This window comes from Chaetura pelagica, unplaced genomic scaffold (genome assembly GCF_000747805.2).
Source record: "Chaetura pelagica isolate M959 unplaced genomic scaffold, ChaPel_1.0 scaffold69, whole genome shotgun sequence".
Taxonomy (NCBI): Eukaryota; Metazoa; Chordata; class Aves; order Apodiformes; family Apodidae; genus Chaetura; species Chaetura pelagica.
Window position 1 is genome coordinate 11100754 of NW_009970724.1, and position 19703 is coordinate 11120456.

The following is a 19703-nucleotide window of genomic DNA, read 5'->3' on the forward strand; positions in this document are numbered from 1 at the left end:
TGTGTATTTCACTTCCCATGTGCATTGAAGCCTTCATGTGTGTGCTGGGATCTTGTACAAGAGTTAAATGAATCGCTATAGTATTTTGGCTGAAGTGTGAAATATTGTGAATGAAGAAATTGCCCAAATCATTCCTTGTAGCACACAGCATACTGCTTGCCTCTACCTTTAAATTACAGGAATTACTCTTAGCAATGAGCTTAAGTTGAATTGTACAAAAGAATACAGGTATCAAAATACCTGCAAAGAAATCTTAATAGACAAGGCAGCTCACTAAAATTCTGAAGATTGCGTATGATTTTGTTCTGGAATGCTGATGTTAGTAGCTTAGCCATGACTTGTCCCAAGTGCAATAGTAGAAATTTTTAATGTAATCTTTTCTACTTGAATACAGTCTATATAAAATGTTAAAATGTCCTATATTGCTGAAAAGATATGGGATCAAATTTCTTTTCAATAAATCTTCAGTTTAAAAAAAAGTGCACAGGCCTGCTTTGTTGTCATATGTACTGTGTATACTAGTTGAAGTAGCAACCACCATCTTAGCTGACTTTCATGAGAACTCTTGCAGTCTGTCTTCTCAGAATTGTCTTGAGGTTAATTGTGGTTACTATAGCTTGCACTTCATAAATCCTGGTATTAACATAGGAAATTCAGTTCTATTTTAAGCTGTGACCTTCTGAAATAAGAAATTTTATACAGCTGCTGCTTCTATTTCAACAACTGGCCAAAGTGAGTTCTTGATTTTCTTGGTTTAGACAAAAAGAACATTCTCACCTGTCTGTATTCACTCTCCTGAGTGTAAAGATGGATACAGACCTAGCCAGTTTTGCCCACTAATTCTTTCTATTGGTGAGAGAACTACTAAGTTTCTGGGAAGTTGAAAAGCAAAATTTAACATAAAAAATGCATTTATAACAAAGTATGTAGCAGGTTTGGTTAATGTACTGCAGCAAAAGTGATGCCAGACAGCTATCTGGTACACTTCAGTTATCTATTTGCAGTTCTTATCCTAGTCATGAACTTAAGACTGATGTGGATGCAAATGAACTTAATCAGACAAAGTTTTTTTAAGGTCTTAATGGCTTCTGGAGGTGTCTGCATGTCAGAAGCTGCTACTAGCAGGTGCAGCTTGCAGTTTGTAGCCTCAGATAAAAGCAGGTCTATGTTCCTACATTGTCTTTTGAAGTCACCAGGAATAGTCACAAGAATAACTTCATGCTCTCAAGATGAAATAGAAGTTTAAATGCCCCATTTTTATTTAAGTGGTCCTTTGAAAGATACTATTTTCAAAACTGGAACTAGCTACAGAAAAAAGCTTAAGCATTTCTAATTCCAGGGGATGCATATTGCCTGTAACAATTAAGGAATGTAGTGGACCACCTAATTCCACCGTAGACATCTGATGCAGTGTGCCTGAAACAATCTTCTGATCTGGAGCACCCACACGTGCGAGCCCAACACAAACCGTGTCCTCAGAAATTTCTGTAAGAAAGAAGATTAAATGCTTCACTTATTGACTGATAATCCAATCATAAAGGAAAAAGTACTCAAGATGTTTAAACCTTAACAGTGTTTTCTTAAGTCTCCAAATCATTGGAGTAGCCTAGAAAGAAGCTTGTTCTTCAGAAAAAATAAAGTTGTTTCTTAGGGATGTTTATAAGCAAGAATAGGAAAGCAGAAGAAAGAGAAAACAAAATTCATTCAGGAATTGTGCTCACTTTGAGGAAACTGCTGCTTCTGCTTCATTCTATATAAAATATAAAATGAAAGGATTGACCTGTTATTAAAGGATTTTAAAAAGAGGAATATAGCTAGATGGATTTTTAGTAAAAAGAAGGAAGGGAGTAGGGTTCAGAGGCTCATCAGTAAGTGTAGCTTGAGAGAAATAATCACAGACAACTGTTGTAGTAATAGTACCTGGTTCTTCTCCTTGGAGCCTCCTGTTTTGAATAATGCAAAGAAGCTGTTCTGCAGCTTGAGTCACACTCATGTAGCGTGGTGGCTCATATATCTTTTTTCCCCTGCAGAGAGAAAAGTAGAAAAAAAATAATGTATAACCCATTTCATTATTCCTAGAGTTCATACAGTTTATTTCAGAAAATTCTAGACCAGCAAATTGAACTTAAGCAGGCCCAGGCTCTCAGGCTGAGCCTTTTATACAAGAGCGGAATTGTCAAGGAAGACAGAAGTCTCTTGTGTTCTCACCACACCTGTGAAACAGCAGGGCCTCCAGCTGGCAGGTCGTTTGAGTCCTAAAAGCTGCTGGAAGCAATATGCAAGTTTTGCAGCTACTCCTTAAAGATGCATTAAATTCAAGGGCAAACTACTGCTTTTCTGTCAAATGCCCAGTAGACAGATGATTACAGACTGTAAATAAATGAAATGCTGCTTTCTTTGCCAACTTTGGATTCAGTAAAACATTTTATTTTGAAACTCCAAAATAAACAAACCTCAATGATACTGTGAGACTTCACAAATGTTAATTTAGGCCAGAGCTGCAGCATGCATATAAAGTAACCATTCATATTTGCCACTGTCAAAATATACACATTGCAGGAAGATGATTAAGATGTGGCAAAAGCTTTTTTGAATACAGATAAATGAATTCAAGAGCATTTTCTATATATTGCTTATTTGGCTGTTTAAAAAGTGTGGTATCTGTTCATTACTTTGCGCTGTTTCTAGCCAGTGTAAGGAAGAATTCAAGAAAACTGCTTCAGATATTAATCTGTTTCAGAATTGGACAGAACAGTAGATCAAGTAACACTTAATTTGCCAGACAGAAAGCTTAACTCATACTGACTTAATGCTACCCATGGAAATAGTTTTAAAAAAAGTCACTGTAAGTAAAGCCAGGTCTTATTGTAATGAACAAAAATTATCTGCTCTTTGTAAAAAGCAAAAGGCCATGGCCACTGAAAAGTGCAAGAGGAGAAGGCAGGTAAGTTCAGTGTTGGGCTACAGGCCAAGAACCTCTGTTCCTTGTACAAAAAAAAAATCCTTTTTAAATAGTGTTTTAAAAGTGTGTTTCTGTATATTTTTGAAATGACTTACTTCATCAGGTTCTCCAGAGACTGCTCCTTCACCTTAATATCTGTAGAACAAAATGGATATTAAAAAGCAGGTTCCCTACAAACTTCCCACTTAAGTTTTTTATGTAGGTAGATTAATTTAATTAGTAGATTCTATAAACTTTATAACAACATTTTAGTTCTTCCAGGCAAAAGGAATATAGATCACATTTTATTTTTTCCTATGTTGATTCATCACAAAATACTGTGATTTTATGCATGTGATTTTACCCAAAGATAGAGCAAGTCTCAGAGATTATACAGCAACATAGATTATTAAGAATACCACCAAATATACAAATAGCAGCTATTTTTACTACAGGATAGTTAAATGCCAGCATGTTTAAGCAGACCAGGAGGGTATTTGTACTACTCTTAAATTCTGAAAACTGTGGTAACAAAAGGTACAAGAGTATGACTGACTGACAGCAATTACATCACTGCTGTGCAGCAACCTGACTTTCGTTAGCACTTCCTTCCCATCCCAATCAAAACTTAGAACAATCTTTTGTTACTGGAAAAAGAAGGATTGGGCAAAAAATAAAGAGGAAGGAGTCAGGTAAGACTGCATATCTGCAATTTTATGAATCTCAGTTGACCACAATCTCTGCAAGAAGAAATCAAATGGTATCTGTATTCAGATGCCCCCAAAATATTTTCATAGTGACAGCTGGATACATTTTTAATTTTGATCTTAAAACAAATATTACTTAAGATACACAATCAACTCCTAAGCCAAAGTCACTCTGAAGAAAGTGGTTTAAAAGGCAAAGCTGAAAGATTATTCATGCAGTTTACCAAGTTGCTCAGTTTACCAAGTTGCTTTTATGTCTGTGTAGTCATTTTGAATTCAGAAGTTTATCAGCCCTAAACTTTTTATGTCACATTTGCTTATCTGGTAATCTAGCTGGATAAATGATCAATACACAGACCAGAATGACCAAGTATTATTAAGGGACCAATTAACTTGGAAACTGGTATTTTTCAGCTGTGAGCTGCAATTAGATGCAGGTACCACAACTGTTCCTAAAACACGAGATTAATAATTCAGTCGTATGGTTTCAAAAATTTTACTCTCATTACTGTATAAAAAAAGTTAAAAGGGGAGAGCATAGAAATTATTATGGAAAATACTGAAAAATACTGCAGTTTAACATACTATAGTTATAATAATCCTTATTCAAAACACTTGTAAAGTTATTCTTCTTGAAAACAAATTACCAAAATTCTGATTTTTAGCTAGTTTTGAAATAAACTTTCAAGGTACTGGCAAGTTTGATGTGCAGCGATGCTTACACATTTAAATTGTTTCCTGCTCAGGATTCCTCCAGTTACCACAGACTTTGTTTTTACTTCAAATATTAATTTATTTAGCACTGACAGATCGCAGCTGTGTCTGAAAGATGATACAGAAAAATACATAACTATACATACAAATACACTATTGCCTTACAGTTTATACACAGGCAGTTCCATCACTTACAGAAGCTACCTAGACTAGTAGAGTTACTCAGAAAATGGCTTCCAGACAAGGATTGCTGGGTGGGATAAAGATCAGACAGCACCATGGGAGAGCCCTGGAACAGTGGTCAGGTAGAAGCAGTATTCTCTTTCAGCTCCACGATTGGCAAGGATTTTTTTACAGCACCGAAGCTTCTCACAGCTAAGGATTTTGCCAAAATATCCCTAAATTAAATAATTTAGGAATGGGAATACCATGTTACAAAACAGAAATGTAGTTAAATGTCTGATTTAACTCTCCAGAAAGTCAGATGTGTTTGGCTCTAACCTAATTAAGTCAATAAAATATAGCTGCTGTCATTGCAATCTGATTTGTATCCTAAGCCTGCTCTAGCTTAAAATCACACTGATCTTTAGAGCAAATACGGGCCTCCTGCTCCTATTTGACTTCTACAAAGGCATAATTTATTTTGGATTTTCTGAAGAGGAATTAAGAAATCCTGGGTGCTGTAGCACGAACAATGGCTGAACTCACTTGAAGTACACATACACTAACATTCCAATTTTTGGTGTATTTTCAAAGACATACATTAGCTAAGAGCATTTCTTTAATGACTCATGCCTATCAAGATTGCTCCTGGATGCCACTGAAGATGGTATCTAAGGAACAGGGGTAGCTGCTGCTTACCAAGTAAGCAGAGTGTGTGCATTCCATTCTGCCTGTTCTTCTTGATCTTGTCAAAAAAGCTCTCTGGCTTCCATGTATCTGTCCAGAAAACTATAGAAACCGTCTCTCCAAAATTGTACAACTGAAAAACAAGGCAAATGCAATAACACACATACACAATAAGAAAAATGTAAACAGTAGAGCATACCAAAAAATGCTATGAAAATCATGAACAACTAGCAACAATGACAAGTCCTGAGCCTAGTTAATGAAGAAGTTTCTTACCACAGGAAGTGTACCCTCCTAGAAGATGCTTAAGTTGGCTCTTTCATAAGTACACAACTAAGTACTGCTTTAAAAATAATTCTTCCTTTTAAAAAGCTGCCCTGTGCTTCTCTGTAACTCCTGACAAGTTCTAGTGAATTCCCTTGCATTCCCTGCCTTTTTAACAAAAACTGTAATTAGTGAACAGTTTCTAATTCTTCATAATAGAGATGTGCTGCTGTTCTTTTACTGGCTAAACAGTAAAGCATGTTAAAGAATGAATAATGAACAACCTGTAAAGTTTTTACCTATCTCTGCATCCCCTTTTCAATGTATATGAAGTAACTTGCAACCTACCTTCTATTCTCAAGTCCTTTAACAGGCAAAACTTTCTAAGACTAGCACAAAAATTAGTAGTTATTATTTCTTATTTTGGTTAAGGCTAGGCAACTTCTAATAATGCCATAATATTTATAATATTTTGATTCTATTGATATACTACTATTTGTATTTTGAAAGCACTTTGCTGCAGATGAAAGCTATACCATGCAAAAGAAGTTACAGTCTAGAGGGACAGTGGATATGAAGATTGGAAGACAGGCAGGTTGTGCATGAAGCAGACAGATACATTTGTTATGCAGATATGATGAGAAGATACTGCTAGTAGATTCTACGACAAACCTAATCACTGATTTTATTATTGGTCTTAAGATATTTTGTTACTGTTAAGTCCCTATTCTCAGTGAAGACATTTGAAGCAAGTCTTGCCAACCATTTCCAGTGATGCAAAAGCAAAAGTCGTATGTAACCTAAGGCAGCATGTGGCTTGTAAGTTTTTGTAACCAACCTGAAAAAGGGAAAAACCATGCATCAATTTTGGCCAATTAATCTCTGGAATGGGGCCATCCTAGGTGGATTTTCCAGCTTGCGAATATTCTGTCTGCTTAAGCCCATTAGAGAAAAATGGCTACACGAACTAGCTTCTCCATAAACCTGGAAGGAAAAACTGCTTTTCCAAGCCCACTACAGGAGGCACTGTGTGCGCTGTCAGAACAGAAGACAACTTCACACAGAAGTCACACTGGCACCTCTGTGCCATCTGGGGATTCCCCAGATTACTTATTTATATTGTGGCATTAGGTTGTGGTTTCAAATCCTTTACACTGGCAGAGCAGAATTTTAATCAAAGCAGAAACGCGTTTGTTTTCAAGGGACCAAAACCTCAAATTTTAACCATTGATGCTGATAGGAACTGTATTTAATAAAAGATTCCTGGAATATTACTGAAAACATTTCCTCTTTTAAATATTTCATTCTAGCGCAAGGACAAGAACACACAGCGTACATTTCACAACCTGAAGTTCCAGTAAACTAAATATAGGCTGAACCAAAGGAATTGCTCCTGATGTAACTTGTTAACTATTTCAGGCTGGTCTTCTAGAAAAACAAAACAAAAAACAAGCCATATTTAACTTGTTTTTCATATGGCTAGCTAGAACTCTTTCCATTTTGTACCAAATCTGAAGAAAAACTATTGGAACAAGGAGTTTCTCTTTCTCCCCTTCACTGTTGGAGCATCTGGGAGAAAAATATCTTTTCATCTCATTGGTAGTACACCTTCAGTCATGAACAACTGCTGAAATGTCTGGTAGCAACCTAGCATTTGCCACCTGAAAGCAACGCAATCATTTCCAAAGAGCAGTAGCCCTCCTTCAGTACAGAAAGCAGCCTTAATCAACCTCAAATCTCATCCCTTTGGCATTCTGATAACCTGAAGGAGAGAAATTTCCACCCCTCCCTTCTAGCTATGAAAAGGATGTGCAGAAATAGGCAAAATGTTAGTATCTGTTAAGTTGAGAATAAGATCTTGTAAACCACTGTGCCATATATTAAAACAAGTTGGGCATTTAACTTTATACCCTACAGCATTTGTCCTGACTGTTCCTCTTCTCTTTTCCATTGATCATTACACAGATTCTCCATCATCTTTGCCAACAAGAAGTTAACCAAGTTACCCTTTCTGTGCAAGCACTGCCAGGCAGATTCACTGAATCTGTCCTTTGTTTACCAGGTTTTGCATTAAAACTGAAGTCTGAAAGTCAAAAAAGAATAAAACACTGTTGTCAGAAATGGCCTGTTTATTCAGCAGAAATAACTTCAGAATATCTCTAGGAAGTATTGATATAATAGAAAACTGTACTTACAGCCTCAAAAAAGTACACTTGTTTTCTCAGCACCTGGACAACACAGAAGCAGCTTCTACACCAGCAAGATGGAAGGGTGCATATTTTATTAACCTAAAAATGCCTTTGCAACTTACACCCCCCAAAAAACAAAACTTCTAAAGCATCGATTTCCTAGTATTAATGTACAGATATTTTAACTTCAAATTAAAGTGGGGAAAACTTGTAACCAATTCACTTATAAGCACTTCTACAGACACAAAAAAGTACTACTAATTTACTGCAGAGAGAGCAGTAAATACCCAGAATTCCTCTACTGTCCTAAGGATTCAGCAGTTACAGAGGACAGCAGGTGCACCAGAGCCAGAGCCCACTAAAATTTAAAAAATAATCTTTCTACCAACCATAAAAGACTGAGTAGGGTCCCAAAATTCAGAAATCATGGTTGTGATTGGAATAAAACTGTTACACGTTTGTTAACTAAGGTACATTACATTACAACTAAGGATAAATGTCATGCTTTGGGATTGTTAAGAAGTTTAATAAGACAAGGAAGAGCTCTGTTTACTGTCAGTGAAAGGATCGTGCTGTACGGTTGCTTGCACAGCTTTAAAGTGAGGCAAGAACAAATGAAGTTTCACAGCAGTCTTCTGTGTGCTGCGCTCTACATGAAGCAGCTGGAGTTTAGAAGTGGGCAAGATCTGTTCTGTACAAGCTAAACCATCTCAAGCATCACACTTGCACTAATCATCAAATTTGTTAGAATGCCTGCATTCTGCTCAGGCAAAAACAAAAGTCAGAATTTCAAAGGGACCCAGTGAAATGGTTGGATGGATATTTTGGGCTGTCAGCTTGCAAACTAATGTTTCTACCTTCTCCCCAATGCTCAAAAACTTCACAGAAAGATTTCAAAAGATCATTTTGAAAGACCTTAGTCTTTGGAAATATCCCTCCCCCTCTCACCAAGCAGTAATGGGCTTAAGCAAAGCTTTGTGCATTTAAATTTTGCAATGCAATAGCTGAAGACAGGAAAGGAAGCCAGAACTCTCTCTACTCCAAGGCAATGCTCTTGACTGCTCAAAATACTGCATGTTCATCACCTCACACTTTCATCACCTCAGAACAAGCTATAACACCTATTTTTTTTACACACGTAATATGAAAGAATGTGTGGCAACTTCTGGTACTGAGGTGCCTGTTTTCAGTTAGTATTTTTAACACTTCTATTAATGATATTTCTTATTTTACTTGTTTATAAAAGCAGAAGTCATTGTTAATTGAGAGGCCAGGATAAACTGTGAGAGAAAAAGTGCTTTACCATGATCTCAGCTTAGAAAGCTTGCAAGTGAAACTACTGAGCAGCTTCATTAATGGCCAGTCTGACATCAGATACCTGAAGCTGTCCAGATCAACAGTCCTCACTGAAAATCCTGGTGTGGCTAATCACCACAAAAACAGGGCATAAAAAGAAGGAAAAAGTTGAGACTAAATAGGGAAATTAAAACAGGAAGGTCCCCTATCCCCTCTAAAAAATACTAAAGCAAGCAGGAGAGAAGATGCAAGATCATATTAAAGGTCAGTAGGGCAACAGCTGCAGAGAAATCAAGAAGTAAACATTTCAAAATGTAGACATTTATTTTTACAGCATCTTCCCCAGAATTACTGCTGCATCAGCTGCAATGGTGACAAAGCAATTCTTCACTTACGAGCCCACCTCCTCTCCTAAAACTTCAAACAGCTTCAGAACTGGATACATGTATGGGGAAGAAGGGAAAAAGGAATCTTCACATTTTTCAGACCTGTACACACATGCAAATGCCTGTAAAACGCACAGGACTCAAATGCTACTCAGCTATGTTCCGTGTTCAGATGGTCACAGGTTACACTGCAGGCAGTTGTCACAGGACAGGTGTGTTCTGTCCAGGAAGATACTGCACAGCCTCATTGCATCCCACTGACAGACACCAAGAAGCTTCTTCTCCTACAGCTATTCCTCAGTGGAACTGAGACCACAGAGCACCTTGCATTATCCCGGGTTGCTTCTTGATAAATCCCAATGACCATACACAGAAAAGCTTAGACATGCTTTGTTTATCCTTGTCATAAGAGTTTTGACATGACGCAACATGCACCCTCAAAAAAAGGAACCTATCAAGACAGATTTTTTCCCTTATCCTCTGTTACCAGTGAACAACCTTCCAGACCAAATACATCTGATTGAAGAGCTCCTGCTCTTCTTCATATTATACATTGTCGCCAGAGAACAGCTTAAGAAGTAGGACCATCATCAACAAAGACACAGCAAGAATCAGTCAAGCTTTATTTTTGCTTGTAATTGCTCATATAAAGCAACCACAAGCCTAGCTCTAGCCCTTTACACTATCAGATTTAGTACCACAGACCTCTGGCAACTTTAAATGCCTCTCATGGGAACCTCCACATGAAATTGAAAGTTTTTACCATACACACACACAGGGCTGTGACTCCTTTTTGTACTGCAAGCTAACAGATTGGCTCAGCTGTCCCAAAAACCTCCAGTCCCCTTAGCACCTTCCAGAGAGAAAGGAACTGTGAAGAAAAAGATGTTTGGCTGATGAGGGAAGCCCACTCCACATGACTGCAGTCTTCAAGAGGCAGCTGAGACAAATCACATAAAAGCAGCTCAAGGAAAAACACATTTTTCTCTTGGCTGCATCCTACTCCACAAGCAGAACAAAATTCAGCTATCAGAAGATTTCAAAACTCCAAGCAAACTGAAACAGGACAGGGTTTTCCCTTCAAGGTAATGTCACCTTATCTTTAATAACCTCCTAAGACTCTTCTGAGTAGTATCAAACAATTATTCACTCCCACACTGGTCACTTAGGCTGCTAATCTGAAATGAAGATATATAAACGGAGAAAAAAAACCTATTCTGATTAAATGTATGTTTCTGGGTCATGTTTGCTAGTGATAAATGGCACTAAGTTGAACAGCAATTAGGAGTAATAAAATAGTGCAACTAGCACTGATTTAACCTTCAATTGTTTTGAGAAACAAATGCTACCTTCTAAAATGCTCAGAAACTGGTAGTAAGTGAGAAAACCAACCAATGATGGAAAACAGTTTAACTGTCAGTGAATAAAAAACACTTTGTGCAGAGCCCCTCCTATGAGAGCAAAGAGTATTTTTGAAGATTAGAGCACAGAGAGAGGGTGGGACTCAGAGGTTCCGCTCCTGCAGCTACTACAGGTTTTCTATTTGACTATGAACACAGTAATGATAGCATCCTTCAGCTTACTTATCTATAAGTAATATTTTTCTACTTGACACTGAAAATGTACTCACCTGTTGAGTAAAGACTCAAAAATACCATGGTAAGCACTGCTTTTGCATTTTAGTTATCAGCTAGTAGCAAAAAGACAACAGTTTTTTAGAATTGTAATTGTCTTACAAGAATTAACTGGACTGCAAACAAAAAAATCCATATGAGTCACTGGAAGAAACAAGGGGACATGCAGATGTTTGTTCTGAAGCTATTCAGGTGGAAAATGGGTATGTCTCAAAAGAAAGGCAGGTCTTTGCCATGACATGTTTTTTTCCTAGTTACCCTACCAAAATATAAAGTAAATGCTTTCAAAACTAGCAATGCCATTCTCCCAGAAATACGTGGCTTATTTTAGTCTTTTGTCTCATCCCATGGCTTGCCTCCAGCTTTGCACTTTAGTTCTCAATCCTCTCTTTACACAGTAATTCCACTATCTCAAGTACTTCAATTAGCATCAGTAATTCATGTGCATCACAGGTCAGTATGATGCAAAGTCATCCTCATTTATCAGACCATCCATACTGCTATCTCTAAGACACATTACCAGAACTGGATCAGAGACAATTCTGTCCTGGGAGCACCACTCTGGTCAGTGACCATCCCAAACTAAGCCAGATGTCATGGAGATTAGGAAGGAAGGGGAAAAAGTGTAAATTAGAGATACTGAGTTTTCTGCCTCTTTATTCGAGGCAAAAAAGCCTCAGCAATCAGCCCTATTCTGAAAAACTGAGTGTAGGTACAGATAAAGCCATGGAAATCAGGCTAGGCTCTTCCCTTGTTCTCAGCTTGCAATGCTGAATCCTTGTTGGGAGAGTCAAGGCAGTGTCTTGCTCACAGGGTAGCTGAGTAGTGAGTAGAACAGAGGTAAACCTGTTACCTAAAATGCTAAGCTTTCCAGAGCTATGGAACTACAGTGCAGGTGCTGATGAGGAAAGCTGAACTAGTCTGACTAGTACCACCTATTAGAAGCGCTCTCTGAGAATTTTGGCCTTCCCCTGGGGACTTCCGTCCCCCATTCCTGATTTCCCTGACAGTGTGCATAGATACACATGACTTTCTTTAATCTGTGGTTCTTAATACAACAGGAGCCAGAGTGATCAACGTACCTACCAGATTCCAGACAAGAGAGGTGAACCTGAGGAGAAAGTGCTAAAAGGCACTCACACTTAGGCACTTTCCCTGGAGTTCCCCCCCACCAAGCTGTGTTTTTTTTTTTTGTGAGGGAAAATGTAGTTGAAAAAAACAATCTGACAGAACAGCAAAAAAGAGGGAGCTACAGCAAATCACAGAGCCTTATGCACAGACAGTTACTTTGCTAAGTTATACTATTCACTGTGTTCAGTAACTGTAGCTCATTATATCAATCTGTAAAAGCTTAAATAGATATTGACCCTACTTTACTATTTGGCAAAAAATTATCCATGAATTGAAGGTGACAAACCATTCACTAATGCTCTACTGACTTCAGTAATTCACCACTGTACAGGAAAACTGTGCAACTACTGGAACGTTATTGGCTGCACAGAAACATGGTTCTGATGACAACAGACATGTTCTATTGCAAACAGACTGGGCTGTAGCTGCATTTTGCTGAGGGCCTAATCAGCAGTTACAGCTCACTACACACATGGCTTTCAGAACAGCATATAAAGGTGTTTCCTGTTTTTCTCTAGTAAGAAAGAAAGAGGTTTTGTATCACAATCAGATTAAAACAAGAAAAAAAGCCAAGCCTTCTCTGTGGTAAGGCAAAAGAGGAATCCCTGCTATGCTTGACAGCAACTTTGCTATTTGAAACACAGTAACTCCAAAACTAAATTGATGGCAGGAGACAGCCGTGAACATAAACTGCTGAAAAATTTAGGAACTTCCACTACAAGCCTAATTAAATCACAGGATGCTTTTTTGTAAGATACCCATCACTTGCACTTTATGCAATTAAGAGTTAAACACACAGCTGGTTATAGTCTCTCCGGTAACACAATATGATTCCTACTTCCTAAAATGCTTTATACAACAGGAATGTTGACTTATGAGAAGGCAGCCCCTCCCAAGCCAGAATGGAAAAGTGGACTAAAGCCAGAGTGAATAACATCACATTTCCTTCATAGCCTGTTCCCTTCAGCATGGGATAAGGAAATAGTAAACTAATCTCCAAAACTCTGCCTATGTGAAAAAACTCATGGACCATTTGCAACATATTCCCAGTTAGTTTTCTGCTTTTTCTATTTTTTTTTCAATTAGCCTAGAAGTTCTATCCTCCTCCTCCCTATGCCTATCTGGCATTGTGGGGAAGCAAACTTTCATACAACTTATGTCACCTGTTCTCTTTGGGAATATGAGCTTTGCATTTTCCTTCCTAATGAAGGTAAAACAACAGTAAAATGACAGCGGGTTGTAGAAACTACTTGTCAACAGCTTGACAGCAGAAGCAAACTGCACCATGATGAAGCCAAAAAGGGAAAGGGTGAGTGAGTCCCAGCCTCAGCTCTTGTGTTACCCACCCCTGGAAGTGCAGTCATGCGACAGCTGCCATTCGTCTGCTGTACATGTAGATCTTAGACAACAAGGAGCCCATTTCCTTCCTAAAAGATAATTTTGGTCAAGTCTTACAGCAATAGGCAGGTATCACCAAGAAAGTGCTCACAGAAAGAATTACAAAGAAGGTGAATCCTATGTTGTATTCCCTTTAGTGTTAGCTGTCACGTCTTGGAACAGGTGTCAATGCAGTGTTGCTGAACAGCCAGATCAAACAGGTCTCCCACATTTTAAACTATTCAAATGTCATCAAAGCTAGAGATAATATGTAACTTATGGCAAGATTTTCTGGTGCTGAGGAGCAGAAATAAAGTTATTGGAGTTTGTCAATGTAAATCTGAAGGCATCAGTTGTTTGTTGAAATTTTTTTAATGGTGTTCTTTTATGTTTAGCTAAGAAGGAATGCTTCCTCCTTCAGTGGTAATAACTGACTGTTCAAACTCTCTGCTCTTGTTTGTAGTACACTTACATTCCTGTGCTTGCTTTTGGTTTTTGTGAAGTGGGAGCTCGGTTTAGGGCTTTCCATACACAGGGAACAATTATGAACCTTGAGAGGGCAGGTTCTGTACTAAAGTAATGAAGGAAAACAAGAGGGGGAAGCTTCAACTAATTTATATGTGGTTAATTATGGTACATACACTGATGTATGAAGGAAAAGTAAATAATGGACTTACCTAAGTGTAAAAGGAAGTAAAGTAGTATTTACTTGAGGAACGCTAGGCCTTTTCTACTTTAGCCATGCAAGAAACATTTGTTGTTTCAGTCCTTGGCTAGACAAATCTGTCCTCTCTCAGCAGATAAGCAGAAAGTGAAGATGGGTTAGCCTCAGAGAGAAAGAATGCACCATACACAAGATTTTGGAACTACTATGATCCGAGTTGGGGACCTAGACACCCTTGTCCAGATATTCCTTTTATGACAAGAATACTTCTCAATAGTGTAACAACCTAATTTAAGAATAAACAGGTGACCAGCAGTAGTAGAAGAAAGCCAACATGACCAATGTTTGAGCTGTAAAATAACTTAAAGATCAATATCTCCTGGGACAGAGGGAGGTCAGAGAGGGAAGATGCACAGAAGTGTTAACTTACACATGCGCTCACCAAAGGGACTTTTGCTGACAAAGGAAGTATTAACAAATTCTAACAACAGAAGTGTACAGTGGCTACAAATCTTCAGATTGCAACATGCACTGCTGCAGCAGTAAAAGAGGTTACCAATTCTAATTTTAGCAGTTGTGAAATACCATAAATACAAAAATGTTACCTGTAAACCACAGCAGCCCACTGCATTCATTATCGAAGCATTATGAATGACCTTGTATGGAATCCCCAATTTTACTGCACGTAGTACTAAGTCACTGTGTGTCGTGGCCCTGTGTTCAGAAGAGAAAAGAATTAAAGACTGAAAATATAAAATGACTAGCAATATACTTTGATAAAGTAAAATGAAACTCCTCACAACTAGAGCAATGAGAAAGTGCCAAAAGGGCAACAATCACTTCATTAATTGTTGCAGGAAAGTGAAAACTCCAATGAGGCTTCTGTATCTCATCCTCCTTAGCTGCAAATACAGCCATCCTTAGTATTTTACAGTTCTCTGCAGCTTTCTGGCATCATCAAAAGTGTAATACCAACACGTTAAAGTATCTTGGGTAACTACTTGAAAAGAAAGGTTCTATTAAACCTTTGTTTCTGCAGGTATCTGTTGGACATCTGTTGAACTTTAAAGGTCAGCTCTATTTGACATAGACTTCAGCAAAACTCCAGTATTTCCTTACTCGCTGTCCAGCCAGGCCTTCTCCCACCTGCACCACTGCATGCTAGGAAAGCAGTAACACTGACACAAGAATTTTGAACAGACTGAGGTAAACTGCATGTGGTACTTAGAAAAAACATCCTTAGACTAAATAAAATTTTATAATATTTAAGCCAAGTTACTCAAATTAACAATGCCTAAGTTTGAGTGATCAAGTTTCTGCTGAAATCATTAAGACTATTCTAGTTAAGCTTCAAACTGAACTAAATTTGGCTCCAGGTCTAATGCTTAATAAACACCTTGCTGTGACTGGTTCAAGAATTACTGGGCTTGGAGTTAATGCCATTGGGATTAGCTACATATGGTAAGCATATATAGATCCAGCAAATCTTTTAATTGCAACAATGTTTACATATGTATCTTGCTTACATGTATGCTTAAATACATGGCACTTCATTTTCCACCTGAAATACGTAAAAGCACCTACCCCTTGCCTAGAGTTATCAAACCTGAACAATGGCCTTAGCCATCTCATTTCCAAGATGTACCACACATTTCTTTGTGGCCATTCTGAAGAAAGAAGCAAAGAAATAAACAGCATATGCCAATTAGAATAATTAAATAGCAAGACTGCTTTCACCCTGGTTTGGTTCAGTTACCCCAACAGAATTCTCCTGATTTTCAGTTTGATAATTTTGATGCTGTGTGTCTGACTAGTACCAATCAGCAGATCAGGTACTTCACATTGGAACACAAATGTGGCAGCAGCTGGCAAGGCTGTAAAGATCAATTATTTAAAAAAGAAATCAGTTTCACTGAAGGAAAAAAACAATAGAGGAACCTGAACTTAGAAAATCAGAAACCCTGATACAAACAGCCTCCCAGACCTAGGACAATGCAATAAAGTGATCTAAACCAAGATTTTGGTTAGTAAATAAACTATGTTCCTAATTTCCATAAGCAAAAGTGATTTAAGAATGCCTGCCCAAAGGGAAGAGAAGAGTAGTTTTATGGCCTTGTATTCTTCCCTTCACATATACAGGATAAGGAGCACTGGAGACTGACCAAGGGATCAGCTGGCTTTATTCACTAAAATTTGCCATAGCCATCATTTTCTCCCAACAGATCTCCCTATAATTACTGTAACTAAAAGCAGAAGTGCCCTCATGAGCACTCAACTAATGCCAGCACGGAGTCAGCCCTCTGCACCCAGAGATGCACTAGCATTTTCTGGCACTAATACAGATATTAAGTTTCACAGGTAGTAATAATATGAATGCTTAGCACCAGGCTACATGCAGGTTGGCTTTCCAGTATACTACTAAAATTGTCAGATTCCTGCTAGCACATCCATAGCTGTTACCATATATGCATATAGAAACTTGCAGGGAACAACAGTGAGAAGAATGATGTGGGCGGAGCTTGTTTTATCACTTCAACCATTAACCACCAACACCTGAGATTTCCTAGGGCTGTCAAGTGCTTTTCTGACTTGCAGATATAGTTGAAACTCTATGATCAGCTGCAGTCACATGGCTTCTATCCTCCTACCATATGGCTTCTCTTAGGACAGGAACATTCAGTACTCTTTCCTAAGAGCTCTATATGGGCATAGAGTAGTTCTAGTTGCCATATTAAGAGCTAAGAACATAAACATTTAAAGGGAAACAACTCATTCAAGAGTAGTTTTCTACAATGATGTAGTATTTTAATCAGAACTGAAGTATTTTGACACAAAATAATGATAACTGAGGCAGATCAAGATACTGCTTACAAGGAGCAATTATATTTTAATACGTATTAGGGGTTTTATCTTGTGTACTTGTACCAGTCACTGGATCAGAGCACAAAGGTACAGGTAACGTGGCTTGACACTCTACGTGAATTCTAATTTTAATGTTAACATGCACTGAAAGTATAATTAATATTTCTGAAATACAGTATAATCTGCCCATAAGCACTAGTTTAATGTAATATTCTCTTGCCAGTTCCCTTCAACCTGTATTTACATACATTATTCCTTTTTAATGGATGTACACACTGGTCTTTTTCATAAACTCTGTTTTTTCACTCACAAATAGGGTGCTCAGTGATTTGAGTTTTCTTGTGCCACTTAACATTGTGGTATAAACCTTGAATCACCAGCTGGAGATTAAAAGCTTTTCTGTATGGCTTGACATTACAGATTGATGATGCCTGATGGAAAAGACAGAAGGGGGATCCTTCTGGTGACAGAGAAAGACAATACTTTTCAGCAGAAATAAAAAGTGGAAACAAAAGGTTTAATAAACCAAAATGAGAAGACATTTATAATGACCTAAGTGTTTTTAAAAACTAGCAGAAGCACTGTACAACCAACAATCAGTATTCACTCTAAAACAACTGAGCATAAAAGCTGCAGTTTGTAAGCACACATAGCAACTAAAAGGATACTCTCTCAAAACATAGCCATGTCTTACATCATATCCTAGATTTCTTCTACTGGCAGATAAAACCTGGAACAAAATATTTGCTATAAAAGCTAGCATGGAGAATTAAATGGTAAGTTAAAGGAAGATTTACATATCCTGGATGGCCCACATTCCTGTCTATAAGGGATGTATGGGCAAGGAAATGCCAAAGCAAGATAAAGTGTATACAATTGCATGTATATTTTAATCCAATTAAAAATATACAGACTTAAAAAGTGTTTCTGGTCTGAAAACCAGCTTCTTCATAAAGAATTACAGTTACAGAGTATGGCTGCTTCCCATTGAAAAAAAGAGAGTGACCAAGCTAGAGCAGTAACTACAACTTTCCTTTGTCTTACCCAAAGGGATCCCCAACTACTAGAAATGCGACATCACAAACATCAGCTTCTTTTAAAATGCTGTCTGCTTCTTGTTCCACCATTTCTCGGTCAGCCAAAATCAATTCTTTTCCATAAAACTCTTCCTAGAAATTGAAATTAATAAGAAGCATCAAAATAGGACACTTGGGAGTGTTTTCATATCTCACTGGGTGCTCACTCAAGAACATGGACAACAGACACTGGAAAGGCCAACCTCATTATTCTCCCTAGCAGTCTGACCTATGTATTAGAACCCTGCCTCCCCTTGCAGGAATATTAAGCAGCTCCTCAGTTGACAAAAATTAATCAAGCACATTATTCTGATTCTTTGTTTTTTATGCCTTCTCTGTCAGTTGAGGAGGTGCTCCAAAAATAGCTCAATGACACCTGCACACTGAGGGTACCTGTGTGGACTCTAGGTATAGTTAATTTAACTGTTTGTCCTACTGTAAGGGACCCCCTCCAACAAGCCTGAGCCTAACTTCTTTGGTTAGTCAGAATACTGACATCAAATCAGATACAAATATGACACTAGCAACACCATAACTTAGTTTCTTAGATTTTTTTCCTCAGCACATTGTGACTAACCACATCTAAGGAATTATTTTGTATTAATCCTTCATCTTCAGTTCTCTGTAAGAAATACATCATAAACACATATTTGATTGTCCCCCATGCTTTTCTTCACCAGATCAGTAATCATTGTGTCACTTTGTAAGTTTTAAATGCCTTTATTTCCAAAATCAAACTTACATGTGTAATAAAACTTCAGTTAGTTCTAGAAACATGTTATATGACCACCCTGAATACTTCTGTGTCTGTATCTCATGTTTCACCATAGATTTTACACATTTACATCACTATATAGAGGTTTTTTTCCACTGTATAGACCAAAAAAGGTGGTGCAATTGTCTACACTTTTTCTTCCATAAGGTGTGTTTACTAACAAAAAGCTTTGTTCTTTGTTCAACAGCCCATCTCTTGACTGAACTGTCTATGTTCTGGAAGACTCAACATGGTGAGCCAGCCTGGCCCACAAAGAAACAATGACACCTGAGACACCAGAGTTGTTACTCCCAGCAGGCATCATGACACCATAGGCTCATGCTGAGGTCCAAGGCTCCAAAATATCTATTTTTCTGGTATGTCGATTTTTTGTATTTTTTTTTTTAAATCACATGATACATTTTGCTGACCAAGCTCCCCATCTTTTCAGGATTGTCATGTTAGAACTCGAGATGAAAATTACTGTCAAAATACAAACATTACTTATAGAAAGGAAAATTTATTTTCATTCCAGTCTTCTCAGAAGGTAGTAAAATGATTTTTCCAATAAAATAGAGTGTGTGAAAGTCATGTTAGACAGTATTAAAAAACACTTGTTCCGGGGACATGCACCATTCATTGCTCCCGCTGATGGCCCCCCAGCCCCAGCCCTCCTCGCTGCTGCGCCCGAGGGGCGAGGGCCCTGGTGCCTCCGCAGCAGCAGGACCTACCAGCGCTTCCTTCCCCACCGTCAGCAGGGACGTGTAGGCCTCCAGGTACACCCTGCGGCACCGCCTCACCGCCTCCAGCCCCTTCACCGTGATGTCCTCGGCATCTCCCAAGCCCAGACCGACCAGAT

The 19703-nt window shown here is 38.1% G+C and overlaps 1 protein-coding gene across 1 annotated transcript; it reads right to left on the minus strand.

The window, feature by feature from the left end:
- Nucleotides 1-1238: 1238 nt before the first annotated feature.
- DPH5 (diphthamide biosynthesis 5) lies at nucleotides 1239-19697 on the minus strand. The gene is made up of 7 exons (XM_010006662.1): nucleotides 19576-19697; nucleotides 18059-18183; nucleotides 14758-14866; nucleotides 5224-5344; nucleotides 3058-3097; nucleotides 1921-2024; nucleotides 1239-1485 (listed from the first exon to the last, which is right to left on the minus strand). The coding sequence occupies exons 2-7, from the start codon at nucleotides 18139-18141 to the stop codon at nucleotides 1262-1264; spliced, it is 681 nt and encodes a 226-aa protein (XP_010004964.1). The 5' UTR covers nucleotides 18142-18183; nucleotides 19576-19697; the 3' UTR covers nucleotides 1239-1261.
- Nucleotides 19698-19703: the final 6 nt, after the last annotated feature.